At 36.1% G+C, this 18,276-nt stretch overlaps 1 protein-coding gene across 2 annotated transcripts; it reads left to right on the forward strand.

Annotated features, from left to right (window-relative positions):
- Window positions 1-449: 449 nt before the first annotated feature.
- On the forward strand, window positions 450-17,407 carry u2surp (U2 snRNP-associated SURP domain containing). Of its 2 annotated transcripts, XM_088613528.1 has the most exons (26): window positions 450-607; window positions 2,040-2,138; window positions 2,949-3,063; window positions 3,319-3,440; window positions 3,560-3,627; window positions 4,663-4,751; window positions 4,884-4,919; window positions 5,022-5,104; window positions 5,238-5,403; window positions 5,887-6,098; window positions 6,876-6,919; window positions 9,145-9,249; window positions 9,471-9,537; window positions 9,645-9,805; window positions 10,204-10,366; window positions 10,539-10,618; window positions 10,705-10,792; window positions 11,056-11,196; window positions 11,321-11,495; window positions 12,072-12,161; window positions 13,036-13,099; window positions 13,554-13,716; window positions 13,809-13,919; window positions 14,585-14,703; window positions 16,090-16,257; window positions 16,887-17,407. In XM_088613528.1, exons 1-26 carry the CDS (start codon window positions 563-565, stop codon window positions 17,023-17,025), a joined length of 2,913 nt encoding a protein of 970 aa, XP_088469654.1. In that variant the 5' UTR covers window positions 450-562; the 3' UTR covers window positions 17,026-17,407. The 2 variants fall into 2 exon arrangements, with proteins under 2 accessions (XP_088469654.1, XP_088469662.1); XM_088613536.1 differs by lacking the exon at window positions 4,884-4,919.
- The last annotated feature ends 869 nt before the right edge of the window (window positions 17,408-18,276 follow it).

Here is an 18,276-nt window from a genome sequence, read left to right on the forward strand (position 1 = left end):
AAATCCATCAGCTCAGTCGTATAGCTTTATTTCAGTATTATTTTATTCATACTTATTTACTAAGTATTTCTTGATTTATTTCAGTAAAGATAAATTATCATTACCACGATTACCTGATTGTACCATTACCAGCACTGCTCTCTTATGAACGTGCGAAATGGTGTATCCGTCATTGTTCTGTGCCCTTCTCTGCTGGGTAGCAATACGTTTTTAATAGTAAAATCAGGTAAAGCGTCTGATTTTTAAACATAGCTGTACGGATTTTTATCAATTTGATTCGAGGTCTTAAGACATTAATGCCACGTGTTATGTTATAATGTATCCTATCAGATTAAAATAAAGTATACATTATTGCTTTTCGTCGTTCTTGGCAACAGTGGCCTATATTATAAATAAAGGTACCGGGTGTATCGTTAAGGCGCTTGACTCCTCCATGTCAACACTTTGCCCGTCCTCTCACCCATCTATATATCGGCAATCGACTCATTGAAAAAAGCCTCCGCTCCGCCGCGCTGTGATCAAGTATTCGGTGATAGATTACGCGAGTGAAGGAGGAAGGAAGATGGCGGACAAAACGCCTGGCGGTGCGCAGAAAGCTAGCGCAAAGGTAAGTTAATTTCCTGGGGGATATATTTAAAATAAGATGGCAAAGACGAGTCTGAATACTAGTTCAGCAGTGTTTGAATGTCGTATTTTGCCATAGTTGTATTTGATGTTTGTGTTCGTTGGCCTGGTATGTGACAGTCCTGGGACGAGCATTGTGCGGTCGTGCAGGAAGATGGAAGGCCGAGGGGTTTCTTTACGGCCCAAGCAGTAGTAAACGTGCGTCTTTGACCAAGGTGTCCTTGGAAAAAAATATTTTCTGTACAGTTTGCGTAACGCTTTCCAAACACTTTTCTGAAACTAAATAATGTGCGCCTGACTGCTGGAAGATCTCCTTTGCAATCTTAGCCCGTATGCTTACCCCATGCCTGTGTTATGTACAGTATGTACAAACGTCTACCTTAATAGTCTCCCATGAATTGATAGTGGGTCTCAATTGCGTCGTGCAATTTAATTTAAGGATCCGGTCGAACTGCCATACTTTGTTAATTTCAGATTATTTGTTGTGCGATCTTTATTCAAATTTAGCGCCAGGACGCTGGCTGTTCCGTCTTTCTAGATTGAGTTAATTAAGCTGTTTGCCAGGCTTTACCGTGCATTTAAGGGCTTATGTTTATGTAGCCAAAGGAGTAGTAAACCGGTCTCTCGATACGAGGCCTTACTTATATTGTTTTTCTACGATTTCCTTAAAAAAGTTTTGAGTTTCCGATGTCGTGAAGTGCCGCTCATTATAGAGGGAAGCTCGGTTGAGCGGCACTGCATGTTCAGGTATGTCCGTAGTGACGTTTCTGCATTAGAGCTATATGTGAGGATGATTATTTCTGCGGTTTTGGCTTGGAAACTCTTACCTTTTTTTTTCCTTTAAGTTTTCAAACTTAGGTTTGTGGTATTACGCGCGAACACAAATTAGAATGGGTCTTTTTCAGCACTTTTTTCAGCACATTTTTTACTTGCGAGCTGCTGCACTTTGAAAACGAACTTTGCGCTGCCCCCATTTGTTTCCCTGTCGAAACTGCGCGTTTGTGACATCTGCACTGGTCTTTTTAACACTTTTTTTCATTTTAAAATGCTATAACCGTGGAAACCACGATTTGGAGTTGTTTGAAGGAAATTGATGAGTGTTTGTTTCACTCAACATACTGATAGAATATTAATGTTTGAAATATAACGAACAGAAATATTTGAGACGTTCCTACTACCATTAATGCATAATAAGCTTGTTTTAATTTTTGGGGGTAAATATTTTTTTTAACTGCTCAAAACTCTACCTTCTGTCGACCCAAAATGGTTGGGGATGGATTCAGTCTGAAATGATTTTCATAAGTATTGCAATTAAACTTAATATTGGTTATAACAAAGATTTATTCGATTGTACTAGAGCGACTTTTTGTCAGATATGACCATTTGTGGGTCATGAGTATTTAAATCTATTTCAGACTCTATTGGAGAGCAAGTTAAAGTCCTTCAGTATTGGCAAGATGTCTGCTGCTAAGAGAACTCTCAGTAAGAAGGAACAAGAAGAAATTAAAAAGAAGGTAAAAGTTGCAAAGAATGGCCTCCACGTTACTTTCAAACACTAGATGTTTTTGCCATTTTTTAATGTAGAAATATTTTGTAAATTCATCTTTTTTTAATGAGCAATTAAAGATTAGTAATTTAGTGGGGCACTTACTGGTCAGAAGTTTGTTCTGTTTTTTTTTCATTACTGTAATTTAAAAGTTTGTGGCACGTATATTATCACCCCTTATTGTGTTGGAGTTGGTGATGTTCCTGGTATAGCTAGTTCAAACCACCTTCAGATGAACCCTTTTGTAAAAATCTCTCATAACTTTTCATTAAAACATGTATTGATATTTATGAGTTACATAGTGTGGAATGTATGCCAACTTCTGATTTGGCCCGTTTTTTAAGCACTCCAGTATTTTGCAGTGAGGTATCACGTGTAATTACACGATGAAGCATGTAATTGCAGATGGTATTAAAGGGATGTAATTTACATTTGTTTCTGCTGCAGCATGAAAAGAAACCTTAGAACATGTTTCTGATAAAAAGCATTCTGTCCCATTCCATAGACGATTGTACCTTCGCTATTTTTATAGTCCAGCATGGGCTTTATCCGTTTAATTTTCAATAAAATAAACTTCATTGTATGAAATGCATTTTGTTTTTCTTTCATTCAAAATTCTGACGCTGGGAAAAGCGTCTTTGGAATCTCTGTAGAAGCTTTCATCACGAACTTTCATGTGTTTCAAATTTCTGTTCTAAGGTAGCTGCAGTGGGTGTCTGATTGTAGTAAAGTATGTTTACTTGGGACAATGTCGTCTTACACTTGTCTCTTGTTTTAGGAGGATGAGCGAGCAGCAGCAGAGATATATGAAGAATTTCTTGCTGCGTTTGAAGGAGGAGATGGAAGTAAAGTGAAAGCTTTCGTTAGAGGAGGCATTGCAAATGCATCAAAAGGTACGGCTAATATTTCATGCTCTATGTGTCTATTTGTAGAATGTTGTGCACCTCATGCTTAACAAGAGCAAGGTGCATTTTTTAATCTTTTAGCTTGTTACTTTAGAAAGGGATTTAAAAGTATTGCTTTTGGGACCTCATTTTGTGAAATAGTTTTGGTAACTATGATTAGTATTGCTTGGTTATAGAGGATATGTTAAGTTTCTTATTGTGTATGGATAATAAAAAATTATATGATTTTTTTTTCCTTTGCAGAAGAATCTGAAGCAGATGAGAAGAAAGGGAAACTGTACAAACCAACATCTCGTTTTGTGGAGCCCAAAAGTTCTATGCCTGTTGAAAAACCTCCGCAATTTTTTGTACACGATAAAAGGCCTGTAAGTACCTTGTAATGCTGCTGCTTTGTTTCTAATTTAGTTTGAACCCATTAAAAAAAAAGAAATATTTTGTAAGCCGCTGGATAGACTATAAAAAGAAATATGCTTTTCTTTCATAGTCATTAAAGAAGGGAGAAAAGGAAAAAAAGAAGAGCAATTTGGAACTCTTCAAAGAAGAATTAAAACAGTAAGTGTGTTCTCTTCTTTAGAGCTCAAATTTATCTGAGGTGTTTCGTTTGACATTCTCTTTAAAATGTCTTTTGGTTTCATTCTTTGCAAAGTTTCCCTTGTCATATCTTAAATCTTCCATAAACTAGCTTATTAAATAAGGTGTTTTTTGGGGTCACTGATCTGAACTGGCATTGACCATAAATTGTTGCAGATGCCTTACATGTGATGTAAAATAAATAACTTGATTGTTTGATTTCAGTTGTAGTTACTATTTTTAACAAGATATTTAAACTGTTTGATACCAGTGGATATCAATTAAAAGAACATCTTGTTGAATTACATCAAGAATATTGTTTAATGGGAAAAGATGGTGGTTACTTGCCATATTGTGAGCCCCTTCATGTCCCTGATGATTTTATTTTTAGATGCAATTCGATTCTTACAGCAAGAATTGCAGAGTCGATGATATTGACTCTTACTTTATAAACTTGTTAAACTGAGAAACATCTGAAAGACTTCAAACTCTCAGTGTGGAACAGAACCATACCAACATTGTATCTGAGGAAGTTACTGCTATTACAGATTACTCAATCATCAAGCTGGTGCTTTTATTCAGTGTAATTTTTAATACTATTGTACAGCACAATACAACGTTATATAAAATAGTTAGCAGAGCTGTTTTGTACCTTTTAAAATTACAAATTAAAAAACTGACACTACAAAAATTGTAAAATAAATGGGCTGTTTCCTGGTCACCCACAGAAGGTTTCTCTTCCCTGTTATACACAACATATACAAATAGCACAACTTGTTTCAGGCTTTCTTAACTAATTCACACTGACTAATTATAAGATGTGATCAAAGTAAAGTTCAGGTTTAAGCTTATTTGTTGGAATGCAGCACCTGGTCATTTGAAATTGCAGTTTACTATTCTTATAAGAGAAATATTTAAACATAAGAATGAAATTTGGATTAGTGAGTTTGATTACTGTGTGCTCTTTGTTCTTATTTAAATTATAGCATATTTAATAACTTGTTTTTTTGTAATTAGAATTCAGGAAGAGCGTGATGAGCGACATAAGATGAAGGGCCGAATCAGCAGATTTGAACCTCTGTCTAGTATGGATGCGAGACGATCTTGTGAGTAGCATTTTTTAAAATACTATTGAGTCTCCTTATTTCTGTTAGCTGTTGGCCTTCCCTGTAGTACCGTAGTGTCCTCGCTGTCGTTATATTGAAACAAAATTTTTACTGCTTTTCTGCTTCTTTTAGCGGATGGTTCTTCAAGAAGAAACCGTCCGTCCAGTGGTAATTTAATTTTACTTTGTGGCATGCTTTTCGTTTGATATCATTTGATCATGTGGCACTCTCAACTCTAAAGAAATAAATTGCTTTGTTCTTGTTTTGTAGTTCTCGATGACTCCGCGCCCGGTTCGCATGATGTTGGGGATCCTTCTACCACTAATTTATATCTTGGGAATATAAACCCTCAGGTAACTGAAATGCTCTTGACTGCCTTTGAAATGGATGTCTGAGGACGTTACCCCGATAAGTGAGAGAACGCATGCAAAAGTGCGATTCTCGGTTGCCGGAAGAGTTCGATCAGTTGAGGTTTTTCTTTCCTAGATGAATGAAGAGATGCTGTGTCAGGAGTTTGGCCGCTTTGGTCCTTTAGCCAGTGTGAAGATCATGTGGCCAAGAACCGATGAAGAGCGTGCTAGGGAACGGAACTGCGGCTTTGTGGCGTTTATGAGTAGAAGAGATGCGGAAAGAGCATTAAAACATTTAAACGGTAAGAAACTAGTGTACCGCGTAGGAAACAGTATCCTTGATTTTCATGGGAATGTTCTGATCTTTTAGTGATGTAGTCTGAAAAATCTCTGCGTGAGAACAGGTTTTGAAACGTTGGATATTGGTCACGATTACGTGTCGTTCGAGTGAAGAGCTAAAAATGAGTTGTTTCCGAGTAGTGAAGACTCTGACTTGAGTGCTGGTTGAGCTCTATGGCCTTGGCTTGATGGGTTTGAGCCTGGGTTCCCTGGGTGGGAAAGTTGATGTATGGCCAAAGCTGCCTTGGCTTTCTGACCAACGATAGCCTCTGTGGCACCACTTCTCCTCTCTGGCACGGAGGAGTTTGCACCATGCGAGGTCACGAGTGGGAGGAGCAGTTGGTACTTCCAAACAGGTTGCGCATATAGAACAATAATTGGCCTTAGCGTGTTGAAATGATTTGATGACAGGCCGTCATAAAAGTCTTTTGTTTTATTCATTCCAGGAAAGATGATTATGAATTTTGAAATGAAGCTGGGATGGGGGAAAGCTGTACCAATCCCCCCTCACCCCATATACATTCCACCTTCCATGATGGAGCACACCCTTCCACCACCTCCATCAGGGCTTCCTTTCAATGCACAGCCAAGAGAGAGGTTGAAGAATCCCAATGCCGCATTGCTCCCCCCTCCCAAAAACAAAGAGGAGTTCGATAAGGTAATTTAGTACGTTATGCATGGGCAACTTAAGTTATTGTTTAATTTTTTCTTTAAGCAAGTGAAATCTGGTAAGATTGTAAAGCCTTGCTTTTCAGAAATCCTATGTTTATCTAAATAGAAAAAAATCCCTCTTTCATAATAGTCATTTACGTAGTGCACTATTTGTACATATATAACATTATGTTCCCAAACATAATGAATACAAGTAAACAGCTGTACACTGCATTTTTTTTAAATCTGATTTTTCAAAATTTAAAATAAGAAAAATAAAATTGATATCATTGCTAGTATGGTCTAGTATGTAAGGTTAAATGTTCTGTGATTTTTTAAAAAAGGTAAGTATGGAGGTCATATTTTTTATGTAGTTATTTATGTGTCTTAGGTTGTTGTGCTTATTTCAGTATGTATTGATTTATGTACATAGTATTTTGTACTGTACAGTAGCACTTAAATTATTATGGTGAAACACTTCTGTAGCCTTAAAGAGGCATTTCAAGGAGCTGAAGTAGTTTTCTAATGCTAGTGAAATTGATCAGTTAATCTGTAAATTGAAGTCTAGGCATTTGCATTATAACTGAAGTAGTTTTCTTACATTTTCTGTTGATTGAAATATGCAGTGCAGGGAGAAGTTAGCATTTTCTTATGTGAAAACTGACAGCAGTAAAGGAACGTTTGTTATAATATGCAATTTTTAATGCATTTTATATTTTGCTTGTTGCTTGTTAACAATACTCACATATTCTATGTTTATTATCTGATGTGACTTCATATACAGACTCTGTCGCAAGCCATAGTCAAAGTGGTTATCCCAACAGAAAGGTACATGTTTTTCTTTTTTTTAAATTGATGTAAATTGTAGAAAAACAAGTCCCATATAACTAAAAAAACTTGGATTAATTGGGCGTTGCATGCTACTGGAGGTTAGTTTGAGTGAGCAATAGTTCAGGTTCAACACCCCACCCCTGCCAGATATATGTCCTGATAGTTCCTGTGGGCAAGCTAGGGGCTGTGAACTCCACCAGTTTTTTAATAAGGATTGTCCAGTTTATTCATAAATGGAACACAAGGAAAACAAAGCTTGAAATTGAACAGGAATATATTTGTAATGTTTTCCACTGTTATATAGCCTTTTCGGGCCCACTTTGAAATTAGTATCTAAAATGCAAAAATAGTATATATCGTATTATATTGTTATAATATCAGTGACTTAATAATTGTATGCACTAGATGCTTAACGTAGCAGTGAGTTCACAGTTGACAGAGCAGAAATAAGTCAGATATCATTTAAGCATAAATAGCACAAGATCCCTCTTAGAACTAAGGCTAGTTTATCTCAGCCGTTCTCTGGTGTTTCTTCGTATTTAATTCACATGCATAAAATCAGGATTTACACCTTATTTTTACACTAATGGTCCAAGTTATTTGTTTGCTGTACCTAATTGCAGTGCTGTCTTAGCTTATATTGAAAAGAGTCCTTTCCCTTTTATACTATTGCTCACTCTTAACTAAAATCCTCCTGGCCTCTGTCAGCCAAGCATGGGTAAAATCAAATTACCTATGCAGATAAATCCAATCCCCTTATTCTGTATGACCTTTGACATTGGCCTTGGTGAGCAGCACAAGTTGAACTGTCTGCAGCAGCGAGGGACCAGAAAAGCGTCATGGGATGGATTGGGAAAGTATACAGAATTTTACCTGACATTGGTACGATCAGCTCCAATAAATGTGATTGTGTTGTAAATGAAAGGCATCGTATGTTGTTTTGTTGGCCACTTTAGGCTAATTTGTACATTTTACCTAAATTAATTTAAATAGCACATTATTTTTCTTGCTCGTCATCCACCTTTATTCACTTCCATGCATTCTTAAATCCTGTACATTTTATTAGTCACATTTCAAGAAGCCGCAGCTGTCACTGTAGAAAGTCTTCATTTAAAATTTAGCCTATTAAGGCCAACAATTCTATATTTTTTAAATTTAAAATCAGAAAAATTGCATTGAATGATACTGGGTTTTTAGTTTATACTGCAACAGTTTTAATTGCTACAGAAGAGCATTTGTTGTAGTTATTTCCTGCTTTTTTTTCACTGAAGTTCTACATTTAAATTAGTTCTACGTTTGCACATTTATAAATTAGTACCTTTTCACCACACAATGTAAAACAGTGGTCAGACAGACAGACAATTTAATGCTTGTAGCTTTATACTACAATTTGTGAAGAGTTAAAATGAAGTTCCACCTGTTGAAATAGTTATTAAAGGTCATGCTTTATTACTTATGAATAAATTCTTTAATATTGATTTAAATAAATATCTTTTTAAGTAGGTATTGGGTTCAGAAGGATTAACGTTTGAGACATTAAGATTTTCTTTAATGTCCTTTTTTGCTCTTCAAGTATTAAAATTTGAAAATGTGTAGTTTCTATTTGTGGTTTGGATATTATACCATCATGGAAATAATTCAAGCAAAGTTGGATTTTATTTCTTTTAAAAGACTGGCCCCTGCTAGTCATGTTTTATGCATAATGCGTATGTTTGCTACCTATTCTCAAAAATGTGGTTTGCAGTTGTTTCACGTCAATAAATTTACACAATTTTACCTCTTAGTGTTTTGTGCTTCCAATGTCGATTACGTTGCAAAACTGCAAATTTTAGAATACTGAAGTCCGAAACATTATGATCTTGGCTGTCTTTGTTTTTTAAGCATTAAGCTTTGTTAGTAAGTTCACCCTAAAATGTTACATAGAAATGGCTTGGAAAATGAAAATTGGCTTTTAATTAGTTTAAAACAATTTGGTCTGACCTGAATTAATCTAGTAACACGATGCTTAAATTTCTAAAAGGTCTTATATATATTAACATTTCACATAATATATACTCAGAAAATGAATTTGAAAGTAAATGTTTATCCATCCTAATTTTGCTTAAATTTGGAAGATAGCCAGAACTGTTCCATTAGTGTGGTAGAAATGTGGAGTGGAGAGAGTGCTTTGGATAGAGATTAAGATTCTGAATGTGTTTGCTTTAACTGTGTTTTTCTTATAGGAATTTGCTCTCTCTGATACATCGAATGATCGAGTTTGTGGTGCGTGAAGGACCTATGTTTGAAGCTATGATCATGAACCGAGAGATTAACAACCCAATGTTTAGGTTTGTACTCTTTTTTTTAAATACTTTTTTTGTCCTACATCTGCGTAGGACCATTCATTCATTTTACAATAGAATCGTTGGCTTGAATTTTCAGTTTTTGTAGACTTCACGTGAGCCTTGGGTACCATTTAGCCAGAAAAATAATCCATTTCAATTGAGAAAAGCGTTGCACCAAACATTAGTCTTTATGTCCTTTTATTTTGTTCCCCTCTTTAAAACAGGTTTCTTTTTGAGAATCAAAGCCCGGCTCATGTTTACTACAGGTGGAAGTTATACTCCATCTTGCAGGTAAGTTGTTTAATTGATCTGGTTTCTGTTTTGAATTTTTTTGACCAGACATTTTTAATTTTTTGAGAGGATGTTTGTACTGAACTGGTTGCAATGTTTTTTTACAGGGAGACTCTCCAACTAAATGGAAGACGGAAGACTTCAGAATGTTTAAGAATGGGTCAATGTGGCGTCCGCCTCCCCTGAACCCATATCTGCATGGGTCGCTTGATGATGAGGATAAGGAGTCTGAGGAAGAGACAACCAAAAAAGGCTCTCTAAAAGAAGAGTAAGGATTTCTCAAGGACGTATGGCCCTTGTACAGTCTGCAACAATTTACTGGTTAATCGAAAGCTTTTGAATTTTTTTCCATTATGTCATTGCCCATAATCTTTGTCAAATGATAGGTTCTGCCAGATGAGCAGTTTCCCAGGCATTCACACATTTTTTTAAACATTGCTTAATAGTCCTAGCAATAAGTATACCCGGGTTCAATTTAAGGTAATTTAAATCGTGATGAAAATGTTTTCCCTTACTGGTGATTACTAAAATGAAGCTTGCCTAAATTAGCTTCACAAAACATAACACTTCACAGAGATTCACGTTCAAGAAACATTGTGTCAGTGAAGACGCAGATAATTAACTTCACAACTTTAAACCTAACTTAATTTGTTTCTCATTCTGTAGACAAAGAGACAAATTGGAGGAGATGTTGCGTGGCCTGACACCGCGGAAGAATGATATAGCTGATGCGATGCTATTCTGTCTGAACCATGCAGAAGCTGCTGAAGAAATAGTGGAGTGTATTGCTGAATCATTGTCTATACTGAAGACTCCACTGCCAAAAAAGGTGTGTTTTAATACCGTTATGCTTCCACTTGCTGTGTAAGAGGCTTTTAAACTAGTCTTAAATTATTCCTTAGAGTGTTATTTGGGATTTTTGTGTTTTTTATTAATGCACGTTGTGTTTTTTGTAAATTCTTCACTTTGGGACAGGTATTCATTCTTTTTTTCTTTTTCAGATTGCACGGTTATATTTGGTATCGGACGTGTTGTACAATTCATCTGCAAAAGTTGCCAATGCTTCTTATTATAGAAAATAGTAAGTGTGCACTGAAGTCTACAAACTAAAATGTCACCCTTGGTTTTAAAAACATAAGGGGTAAAAGTTTACATTTTTTCTTGCAGCTTTGAATCTAAGCTCTGCCAGATATTTTCAGACCTCAATGCCACATACAAGACGATACAGGGCCATTTGCAATCTGAAAACTTCAAGGTATTTGTTTTTCTTCAGGATTAGTGAATGTATACGTAGATAAGGTGATAAACTGATTATGTAGAACTAACTTTTCTGATCTAGGATTCTTTCATTGATCTGTGATTTCATACTGAGTAATATGAGTAGTGTCATAGAGAAGCATTAGTAGTTAAGCTCAGCTATGGAATATATGACATTAAGAAGCCATTCTTTCTGTAGTTCATTAGAATCATTGACACTTCAGCTAATTTCAAGTTTTTCTTTTCCCACACCAAACACAGCAAAGAGTTATGTCCTGCTTCAGAGCATGGGAGGACTGGACTGTTTATCCTGAGCCGTTTCTAATCAAACTCCAGAACATCTTCCTTGGTCTGGTCAACCTCAGTGGGGAGAAAGATGTCGCTCCATCTGTTGTCGTAGAGGTAGAAAATTAGAAGAAACACATTTCGTTGTTCTTTTGTGTGTGTATGTGTGAAGAGAAGTCGTTTGCACTCTTTATGATTGCCTATTTGCTAAAAAGCATTGCCTTCTTTTTGCATCTTGCAGCCTGAAGTTGCCGAAGATCTTGACGGGGCTCCTATTGAAGAAGAGCTCGATGGGGCTCCACTGGATGATGTGGATGGTGTACCTATTGACACTGCGCCCATAGACGGTGCTCCTTTAGATGACCTAGATGGAGTTCCAATAAAGACAGTAGATGATGACCTTGATGGTATTCCTTGTAAGTCATGTTTTTGCTGCCGAACCTTTTGAAAGAAGTCATCCCTCTGCTTATTGTTTAATGTTTTTTTGTCACCTTTAAATACATTCTTTACTGTTGTTGGTCATGAATTTGAAATTGTGTCTGCTGTGAATTTTTAATGTAAATAAAACGCAGACATTTGAAATGGAGCCATCTACAATAAATGAATAAGTAGTGAATTTATGATTTTCCTAATACAACTAACAGCTGAACACAGCACTGCTGTTACAGTGACTTTAGGTGTCTAGCTAAACTAATCGTAAGAAGTACTTTCTAAAATATTTTTTTAAAGTTATCGGAATTGAATTTTGGTCGTGGTTGCATTTGTAATAGAAATTTAAGAACGTAAGGTTGCAAATGAGAGGAGGCCTTTTGCCCCATCCTGCCTGATTGCTAGTAGCTAATTGGTCCAAGGATCTCATCCAGCCATTTCTTTAAAAAAGGTGGGTTTGCCGCTTCATGTTGCATACTTTGACAACCCTTTGCATAAAAAGTGCACCCTGCTCTCAGGAATAAGTGCCTCTACAGATCATTTCTTTTGTTTGAATTAATTAGTGGAAGCTCCTAGCCAGTCAAAGGAACCTGCTTTTAAAATGGCGCCATCTAAATGGGAAGCAGTAGATGAGTCCGAACTCGAAGCACAAGGTAAGACTTTAGCTTGAAAGTTACTTTCTGAATCAGATGGACTTCATATCTGAACCTACAGTCCTTGTTCACACTGAGAAATAGGAAGCATTGTTTTCCTTTGCATCTGATTTGTATAGCATTGGTTGCAGGTATTAAAAATGTAGTGTTATTCTGAAAAGGTTTTGCTCTTTAGAAGCATTTTCTCTTCATGTGTTTTTTTAGTTGTTACAATAATGTAACGATAATATGAACATAATACTGTATTTAGAATTTGGAGGGAAAGTGCCATAGTGTGACAATACTCTGGCTTTTATGGTTTCTGTTGAAAATGTCCAATGAATGTTTATTTAAAAGACTGGTGAGGCATCATAGATTTGTGAAATGTAAGTAAACTTTATATATGCTCACTGTTGAAATTAGCAGAGCAAATTACTGAGCCATTCTTTTCTTTTGTGAAAGATCTGACTTAATAGTCACTTGTAAGTTATTGGGTACATATGTTCTTTACATCTGAAACAAGCTGACTCGCACAAGTTTTCATTAAACCGTTAATTAACCTCCAATTTATAACTACTCTATTTTAGTTTAGGCACCTAATTTTTTTCAACAGTTCTGCGTAGGTAAGGGGGAAGCATGTTATCGGTGCCCATTAGCTTGTTGCCAGCCTTGCCAATCACCAGTTTGATGAAAGGATCCTGTCTTGAATCAAACGGATTGATGTAGGCTGGCAACAACTAAAAAAACAGATGAAGAGTACTTTAGTTGTAATACCTCCTTTACTAAAAAAACATCTTTGCATCAATACACATTATCACCCCAGGTTTTGCTCATCGATTCATTTTTTTTCTGGAATAAAAATTAATTAGCTTGAGTTGGTCCTTTGTTTCCTCAGCGGTTACAACATCAAAGTGGGAAATATTTGATCAGCCCGAAGAATCTGAAGAAGAACAGAAAAAGTAAGTGAAAATTATCCTTCTGTGAAATCTGATTAAAAAAACTAATTGAATCTGTAGGCAAAGTTATTAATTTCCATTATCATTGCATCCTGCATTCTAATTTGCAGTTGTGCGAAAGCAGGCTTATCAGGAGATTGTCTTGGATACATTACAGTGTTGAAAAGTATTGTATTTCGTTTCCAAATTTCTAGAACAGTATTTTATGCCCTCAAATGACCCTAAAATGTCTTTTCTTATTTAATTTCTTATGAAAAATTAATTTCTTATCAGCACTAGACTGTATAATTTGCAAGGTGATATTTAAAGATATTTCTCATCTTCCCACTCACATTATTGTGAACATAATCTGTGCCAATTATATACCTTTTCATAATCACAAGGGTAATGTTTTCCAATGTTTTCATTTTGCTTTGCTTCTTTTAGTGAATTTTTATTGTTCACTTTTCTTCCATAGGGAAGAAGAAGAAACTGACGATGATGATGATACCAGGAGTTCTCGATCAGAAGAGCAGTCGCTCTTTTCAAACCCAATAAAAGAGGAATCCTCCGACTCCAAATTTTCTGCAAAGTACTCTGAAATGAGTGAAGAGAAGCGTGCCAAACTAAGAGAAATTGAGGTAAAGGCGGAGACCATGCCTCTCAGGTTTCATTCTGTTAGTTTGTCACATCAGCACTGCTTGGATTTTCACAACTTTCTATTTTCATACAGCTAAAAGTTATGAAGTTTCAAGATGAATTGGAGTCTGGGAAACGACCCAAGAAATCTGGACAGAGTATTCAGGAGCAAGTGGAACATTATCGTGATAAACTATTGCAAAGGGTTGGTAAAGCAATTTTAATAATAAAATAAATAAACATTTTTACAGTTGTAATACTCCATTTGTTCCTACCCCTGTTTTGTAATCGACAGTAGTCAGATCTAAATTATCACATTTACAGTTCATCACCATATAATTTCTGTTGTAGGATTTTCTGGATTGCCCACCACAAGGGGGCACTGATACTGTATTTCTAAAAACCTTTTTTTGTAACTGCAATGCCCTATTATATTGTTATATCAGATTGTGGAGGACTGCATGAGTAACAATGTTAAGCTGCACAAATATTGCAACCCCCAGTCCCGAATCATTACAAAGGGAAATATTGTCTTATTCTTCTTCATTGGAATTTCAGGTGTAAGATTTTAATTGACTGAATAAGTAAAACACAGGTGGATTAACTAAAGTGAGACTGAAGCCAGTGAAAAGGGATTAAAAATAACTTAATGTCAAATTTCAGCTGTGCGGGGACCAAAGGTCGCACAAGAGGAAGCTCCCTAAGCTTCTGAAGGACGGTTTTCGGCCCGTGAGATCAGTACTTAGAAACCTGAAATTATACAGTAGTATTAAAACAAGGTTCTCCCCTCTCCCGTAATGTATTAAAAATTAAATAGGAAAACTCACATTTTTTTTATTTTTGCATATTCTGCTTTGATTTGCATTCCAGGAAAAAGAAAAAGAAGTGGAAAGAGAAAAAGAGCGGGACAAAAAAGATAAAGACAAATCAGAAGTTCGTTGTAAAGAAAAGAAGGAAAAAGATGATTCAACGCCAACCAGAAAGGAGAGGTTAGTTGGTTTCGGAAATACTTAAAGAATTTAAGTATACTTGTTCAACAGACAGTTGGACTAATTAAAAATATTAATAGGCAAATTTAAGTAGTCTACATTCTTCTGAAATTGTATAATTATTTTTCTCATGGCTTCCGCATCACTCACGTTTTACTCTTAATTCACAGTATTTCGTGTATTCACATCCTCATAAATTATGTATTCGGGTTACTTAAGCAATAAAAACATTGGAGATGATAACCTTTTAAATCTATCTTGGAATGATTCAGGGATTACATTTTAGACTTCGAAATAACCCTGCACTAACACAAGTTATTTTGCCCTATGTTAGTTAACATTGTTGACCGTTTGAATACCTCCAGTCTTTGTTTTCATTTCTGAGGATTGCAGATGATTGGAGGCACAAGTTGTGTATGACACAACTTTGTAGCACAAACATGTTTATCCCAGTATGTTTTATACATTTAAACTGACATTATGAATATTCAAAGTAAATGCCGAATACATTGCACCTTTTTGGTTACATCCCATTATGATACCGGGGACTGGTCTGGACAGTTTTCCTACATTACTGTGGTATGTAATGATCATAACATGCAAGACTGTAATGTTGGATTGCTGAAGACAGTGATGGCTTAGAGGGAGACTCGATGTCACCTGTAGTTAGAATGTGCTATCTTACCACAACCGCCTGTTGCTTGTTTTTCTGACTCTTTAGATGTTTTCAGTGTTTTTCCTTTTTCTCTGGATCATGGAACAAAGCAGAGATTACATTTTTGGGATGCACTGGAGTCTGGATCTTTCCCTTAAACCAAAATGATGAGCTTTATGCAGACATGAAATTTAATTGTAACAAAATTGCTCACTTTTACGTCTCGATATCCGGTTAAATTTAAAGCAGTCCTTTAATCTGAATCTGTTCCATTTTTAAATTGAAAGTGGGGTTAAAGGGGCTCCCAATTTAGATTGACTGGTAGAGCTGTTGTGAGTCTGACAGGTGGTGTCTTGAGCTGGGAGTGACAGGGATCGCCTAGTTGGCAGAGCATCACTAGGGCACAAGGCTCTACGACTACACAGGTGCCTACTTACTTTCAGGCTTGTGGTGATATCAGTGAGGTCTGTGCCTTTCCTCCCATCTGTGTCCATCTCCAGTTGGTGCATGTCTGGCCTTCCTGGTTCTCTCCATACATAAAGGAGCCATTGCTCTGACCCAAAATGTGAAGGGACTGTTGGCATTTCCAAATCAAAAGTAGTTAACTGCAAAATGCAAAAAAAAAAATACAATGATAGAAGTGGGGTCACGAGTTCTTACGAATTATAACTGAAATTATCCCAGACGAGAAGAGTCCTGGATTCTCATAGCATGTCTCCTGCTTTTTTCAGGAAACGAAAGCACAGTGGGTCTCCCAGTCCTTCCCGGAGCAGCAGAAGGGGGAAGTCCCCGTCCCCTCGGTCTGAGCGATCGGACAGGTCATATGTAAAGGAGAGCTCTCGGTCTAGGTCCTCACATAAAGATTCTCCAAGAGACACTAGTAAAAAGTCTTCAAAAAGGTATATGACTAATGTAGTTCTTGCACACAAGAAACAATCTCTGAGGTGTTACTTTTGATAAATTATTTTGCTGCTATATGTATACCCTGTATTTTCTCACCACTGTGTAATGAATAGAAACAAAAATTAGTGTTCTGCTCCAATGCATACTCAACAGTGCATCACATCCTGTCTCCACTGCCTGAGGGAATAGTATAAGCTGTGAGGTGCAGTAATGTAGTTTCTCTCAGGTTATTTGTTTTTTATAGTTATTGCATTTGTGTCACATTTCTGATGGTGGTGGACCTAACAGTTTTCATCCGAGGCTTAATGTAACTTGAAGCCAAACTTTTAATGCATTCGTTAGTCATCTTTGTATTTTTTTTAATTTACATCAGTATTGATAAGAGGGTCTAAAACCTTTTGCTACTACAGATTAATCATTCGGCAGTTTGTTTAAAACGCTGAGTATTTGCTCAAGAATATTTTAGATAAAATTGTGGTTTCTTATTCAGAAGCAACATTTTACATTTTCTGTCCTAACCCTACTTATTAACCTCACAGACATTTTGGTTGTTGGTTAATGAGATCAAAGGACTATTTTTTTTTCTATAAATCCAAAAATAATCTCCTCCCCCCCCTTCATTTAGGTCACCTTCAGCACCCAGGACACCCAAGAGGTCTCGGCGGTCTCGTTCTAGGACACCCAAAAAATCAGGCAAGAAATCCAGGTCATCATCCAGATCTCCACATCGGTCTCATAAGAAATCAAAGAAAAGCAAGCACTGACGAACAGTGTGCCACCCTCACCCCCACCCTTAGCTGTGATGTAAAAAGTTAATGGAGTTGCAGTTTTGTTACGTGCCTGGGAAAATTGTAAAAATAAAAATAAAGCATTCCTTCCCCCCACTCCTTCCTTTTTTTATGCACGTATAACCATGCCGTGAGCCCTCCCTTTCTGTAGAGCCAACGATGTTTTATATTGTAAAATAATGAACTTACCTTGTGTTGAATTTCCTACATGAGATAGATTTAATCATCCTTGTTATGGATTGAACTTGTGTATCTGGTCTCCTGACAGTAGTTTTATTTTCATGATTGTCAGTTTTTTCTTTTTTTGTAGTTGACATGAACAGGATTTAAAATAAAACATGAAAACCATTTGTTTTAATTGTGAACTTTTCCCTTTTTTATCAAAAATAAGATTATAAGTGTCTTCTGTTCATAACCATTTCACTACAGTATCAAAGTGTAGTTTTTCAGATTTATTTTTTTGGTAATTTGGTTTTTGCATGTTGCTGATAGTGAAGTTGGACAGATGGAGAATACATGGGGTAAAACAGTTTATGACGAGAGAAACATCTGGTAATTGATAAAAATCCTGTAGTGAAATTCACTCAGTCTAAAACTTTTACTTCAGTTCAAAACCTTTAATCAATCATCATTATAGAACTCATTTTGGTAAGGTGTATGATTAATTGTGAAGAACAATTCCCATGAATATCGCAAGGTGAGGTATTGTGTTTAATAGATGCAGTAATGCCTTTAGACAATTGGAAAGGGGAAACCAGATTACTGACTGTTATGGTTAGAATTTATTTTTCTAAAATGGATAGAATCTACACTATATAAAGGTAAAGCTAATAAAATTAGCTTGATTGTTGAAATTTTTTGCACTGGTATTTTTAGAATGCATAATATAAAACGTCTGCTTTGGCTTATTCTTTCTGTCTTTAAGGAGCAAATATGAAGTCACATTGTTTCATAAGATTAGTTTTTTAGCTGTTTCAGCAAAACAAGATAATGTTAACATAACTATCCATTCTACCCAAAGGAATCTGAGTGTGCTTCTTGTGGGACACATGAGCCAATTACTGCATATTAAAGCTACCTATATATTGCACTTAAATTGATGTACTTAGAATTAGTGGTTTGCCAGTAAATGCATCCTCTTATTAAACTGGCAATGATGCAGAAAGGATTGTTTTGCATATTATAAAATGCATTTCTTATGTGGGACTTTAAAGTTAAATGTTGTGC

Source organism: Lepisosteus platostomus, chromosome 2 (assembly GCF_059453375.1).
Source record: "Lepisosteus platostomus isolate fLepPlt1 chromosome 2, fLepPlt1.hap1, whole genome shotgun sequence".
Classification (NCBI taxonomy): domain Eukaryota; kingdom Metazoa; phylum Chordata; class Actinopteri; order Semionotiformes; family Lepisosteidae; genus Lepisosteus; species Lepisosteus platostomus.